The sequence below is a fragment of the Penaeus chinensis genome, chromosome 6 (genome assembly GCF_019202785.1).
Source record: "Penaeus chinensis breed Huanghai No. 1 chromosome 6, ASM1920278v2, whole genome shotgun sequence".
Lineage (NCBI taxonomy): Eukaryota > Metazoa > Arthropoda > Malacostraca > Decapoda > Penaeidae > Penaeus > Penaeus chinensis.
Window position 1 is genome coordinate 3,137,679 of NC_061824.1, and position 5,000 is coordinate 3,142,678.

Consider the following 5,000-nt stretch of genomic DNA (forward strand, 5'->3'; position numbering starts at 1 on the left):
AGACATGGAAAAGAGAGAACAACAGAAGTGAGACATGAAGAAAAGGAGAGAACAACAGAAGTGAGACATGGAAAAGAGAGAACAACAGAAGTGAGACATGGGAAAGAGAGAACAACAGAAGTGAGACATGGAAAAGAGATAACAACAGAAGTGAGACATGAAGAAAAGGAGAGAACAACAGAAGTGAGACATAAAAAAGAGAGAACAACAGAAGTGAGACATGGAAAAGAGATAACAACAGAAGTGAGACATGAAGAAAAGGAGAGAACAACAGAAGTGAGACATAAAAAAGAGAGAACAACAGAAGTGAGACATGGAAAAGAGAGAACAACAGAAGTGAGACATGGAAAAGAGATAACATAAATAAGACATGGAAAAGAGAGAACAACAGAAGTGAGACATGAAGAAAAGGAGAGAACAACAGAAGTGAGACATGGAAAAGAGAGAACAACAGAAGTGAGACATGAAGAAAAGGAGAGAACAACAGAAGTGAGACATAAAAAAGAGAGAACAACAGAAGTGAGACATGGAAAAGAGAGAACAACAGAAGTGAGACATGGAAAAGAGATAACATAAATAAGACATGGAAAAGAGATAACAACAGAAGTGAGACATGAAGAAAAGGAGAGAACAACAGAAGTGAGACATGGAAAAGAGAGAACAACAGAAGTGAGACATGGAAAAGAGAGAACAACAGAAGTGAGACTTGGAAAAGAGATAACAGAAGTGAGACATGGAAAAGAGATAACAGAAATAAGACATGGGAAAGAGAGAACAACAGAAGTGAGACATGAAGAAAAGGAGAGAACAACAGAAGTGAGACATGGAAATCGGCAGGTGGAAGAAGAAGAAGTGGAAATGAGAGACGTACGTGAGAATGACGCCCGGAGCCATGAACTCTGTAAAGGACGTGCTGCCTGTCCCATACACCGGCTTCTGGAACTGTACGACGAAATATCAGTCATCAGGGAGGAAGTAAATACAGGAAAGATACAAAAGAATATAGGAAAAAGAGAGATGGGGGGGGGGGGAGGTGAAATGAGTAAAGGGTAGAAAGTAAATAGGAGAAAAAAAACAGGAAAGTGCAAGGGCAGAGGAGAGAAGGGTAAAAGGGATGAAAAGAAAAAGGGAGAAACGGTATAAAAGCGAGGAAGAAAGAATGTTTTACTGATATATTAAATATATTTGATGATATACAAAAATTCCGATTTGATATGTTTTTTTTTGACAAACTGATTTGATGAAACGAAAACGTAAAAAAAAACGAAGAAAGTGTAAAACAAAGAAAAAGAATACGATAAACTTTAAAAAAACAAGCAATTAAATACGAACAATGAAACATAAATACACCCTTAATCATAAACAACAACAACAATAAATAAGCTTAACTTTACCTCCAGTGGAATTGTGATCTTATTGATATCGAAATTGGGAATCAGTCTGGCAACATCGACCAAGAATCTTTCCAGAGAAGTGAGCAGCTCGTAGCCCAATGTGGCCGAGATTTGGCTGTCTGTGACGAGGGAAATGTTTATTTGGCTATTTTGCTACGGACATATATGCTGATTCGCATGCATATACACTTGCACATGCACACACACACACGCACACACACACACACACACACACACACACACACACACACACACACACACACACACACACACACACATATATATATATGCAAGTAATATATACGCATACATATATATGTATGTATATATACACACACACACACACATATATATATATACACACATACGATTTGATAGGATTTCCAAAAACGTCAGATCTATCATCTACTTCGCTATTACAAAGACCAGTGATGAAAGAAAAGGTAGAAAGGAATAAAAAAAAAACAAGGCTAAAAATATTTACACGGCCTAGCACAGTTCCTAAATGTATATGTAATAGTCATTAATAATAATAATAATAAGAAAAAGGAGAGACGGAAAAAATAAAACACTTACTGGTATTGTCCATGTACACGTTAATTTTACTCTGGTTCTTGTCCTGGGGAGGCAACTCGCCTATGTCGGTCACGGAGTAGATGAGACTCATCGTATAAGACTCGTTGAAGTGGATCAAACCCCACGATCGCCCGTCCTTAACCGAATCGTATCCTTCTTGGAAAGAGTTGTAATACGTCTGGTGGAAGAAGAGTACTTATAGTTGGTACTTATTGATGGAAATGAAGGAAAACTGTTGAGGTGTTGTTTGAGAACTATAGGTGATGCTTGGGAATAAAAATAATAATAATAAATAATACAAAAAATAAAAGATAGTGAAAACGATGACACATCGGCACTTCTTGGATCTAAACATATATTAAAATTCAAATAACATCCACTTGGGAGATACTCCATATGCCGACTTTCACAGAACCAGGAGCAGTATCCTTAGAGGTTCTCGGAAATGTTTTCAGAAACCGTAAATATTCTCAAATCTGTCTAAAAAATATTTATGGGTCTCCACCAACCTTACGTATAGTCTTCGAATTTAACTCGTCGATGTAGAGTTCAGAAGCTTTGAAAGTAAGCAGAGGCGGGATATTGGACGGCAGGGGCGGCAGGGACGACGGGAGGTTAGGCCAAGCGGTAGGCAGAGATGGCAGAGACGGCGGCAGAGTAGGCCTATCGCTGGGTAAGGCTGGCAGAGTAATGGGTAAGCGAAAGCCGGTGTCGTCGTTTACAATAGCCATGGGCAGGTCGTAGGGCGTTCCCTCCCACCGTGAGGCAGAAGAGAACCGTCTGTACAGGCGGCATGAGGAAGGAGAAGAGAAGGAACCTGGAATTTAGAGAGACAAATGTTGCAATGACGAGAGAACGCGTGGCTGTCCTCGAAAATGTCAGAAAAAGGAATGAAAGCATGACAGTGTTGGAAACTGGAAGGAATGAATCGACTCACACTGTGATTATGATTCTAAATGCCAACAATAACCACAGCAATAACAATGGTATTGAATAACCAAACATTTGTAATTATAAAACCAATATTAATAACAATAATAACTATAAAGATAAAACTACAGCTAGAACATCACCAGCAGTATCAGCAACTATAACAACAAGAGCCACGAACAGTAACAACAACAAAAAAGTACCAACAACAACACACCCTTTCACAGAGACCCCAAAAACCAGAGGAGCCTCACCCAATGTTCCTCCAGAGACGAATAAAGTTCTTGATGAGAAGGGCAGAGAAGCGATAGAGAGAGAACACCCTCTCGTACTTCGAAGTCTGCACCCAAGGGGACTGCGGCAGAAGGGAGAAAGGGAGAAGTTAGTGGGAATGAATGGATGTGTTTATCAGGTCGTTATTGCTTTTGGTGGAGTCGTTTATTCGCGTTTTTTTTCATGAACAGGGTGTGTTGTCCATTAATGGGGATGTGTTGTTAAGTTGTTTATTAATGGTATAAGTTGCTTTAAGTGTTAATCTTCAGTCTGTTTATTGTTAAATTGTCTTATTCATTAATGGGTTGTATTAATCATCAGTGGGTTACATTATAAATTGTTCATCAAAGGATCATATCATCTAATATCATCTAAATTATTCACGGATTATTTAGTTTATAAATTGGTTACGTTAACTATTAATGGACTATGTCAGTCATAAATGTATTGTATCATTCAGCAATGTGCCATGTTGCTTAATGTGCCATATTTCTAATGAATGAATCATATCACTTATTGATCTATCATTAATCAGTTAATTACATCAATTCAACAATGAATATCATTAGACTTTCTAATTAACCTTATTTGTATATGCCATCATCACCGCTTTCTATGACTCACCGTCAAAATTTTCTCTTCCTCATAGTCCTTCAGGATAATATGCCCTGAAGGAGTGAGGACTTCCTTGAGGTCAGAGGTCACGCCCCGAGCAGAAGGCAGTGACCCAGGCAGCACGGCAGGAGAGGAGGACGAAATCCCTTTCTCATCTTCAAAGCCTTTGTTGGTCTGTAAGATATATTTTAAGGATAAAGAACGAATATATCATTGTATTTATTTTGGTATATGGAGGTAAAGGTGTCGCTATCAAGCGTTATCTTTAAGGTCATTCTATAGGCCTATATTAAGGAAATTGGTCAGTTGCTTGCTTAATGATACAGGGTCGTAATGTAGGTATAGTCGACGATGATTTTGATGATGATGATGATGACGATGATGATGATGATGATGATGATGATAATAATGATAATGATAATGATAATGGTGATGATGATGATGATGACGATGATGATGGTGATGATGATCGTGATGGTGATGATGATGATCGTGATGGTGATGATGATGATGATCGTGATGATGATGATGGTGATAATGATAATAATGATAATGATAATAATAATAATAATAATAATAAAATAATAATAAAAATAATAATAATGATAATAAATAATAATAAATCGTATCATCCAGTAAACGGAAAATCGCTTTTAGTAATAATGAGACATCATATAAATTATATTAATGTTTCACCACCACTAACCCGCAATCAGATTTCCTCGGGTACATGGCGAGAGTAGGCGCACCCTTTGTTGACATTCCCCGTAATGAGTATCATAGAAACCGTGTTGACTCGATTAACTAGGCCATGTGGAACAGCGAGATAACATAGGGAGGAACATGGGGGGGGGGGGGGGGGAGCATGGAAAAGAAATCTCTTTTTTTATATTTGATTTGCGGAATTACCTGTATATCTATTTAGCTATTATCTCAATCTATCTATTTATCTAATATTGACATATCTAACAAGTTGGGTGTTGTTATTGTTATAATAATATCTACTATTGGTATTGTTGTCATTATTATTAGTAATATGTGTTATCATCATCATTGTTACGATTATATTCATTATCATTATTGTCATCTCTATTACCTTTATAATAATGATTATATTAATGATGGAAAAATAATAACTATACGCTGGTGTTGCGGATGCTGATTGTAGTAATAAAGATAATTGAAACAGTAAAATCAACAGCAAACAACAGT

The 5,000-nt window shown here is 37.2% G+C and overlaps 1 protein-coding gene across 1 annotated transcript in view; it reads right to left on the reverse strand.

The window, feature by feature from the left end:
- Positions 1-5,000, reverse strand: part of LOC125026673 (ABC transporter G family member 20-like) — a 15,780-nt gene that overhangs the window by 4,268 nt on the left and 6,512 nt on the right. Inside the window, 7 exon segments of the mRNA XM_047615268.1 lie at positions 872-942; positions 1,395-1,513; positions 1,971-2,148; positions 2,480-2,722; positions 2,724-2,787; positions 3,155-3,255; positions 3,798-3,962. Coding sequence (XP_047471224.1) covers positions 872-942; positions 1,395-1,513; positions 1,971-2,148; positions 2,480-2,722; positions 2,724-2,787; positions 3,155-3,255; positions 3,798-3,962 — 941 coding nt within the window.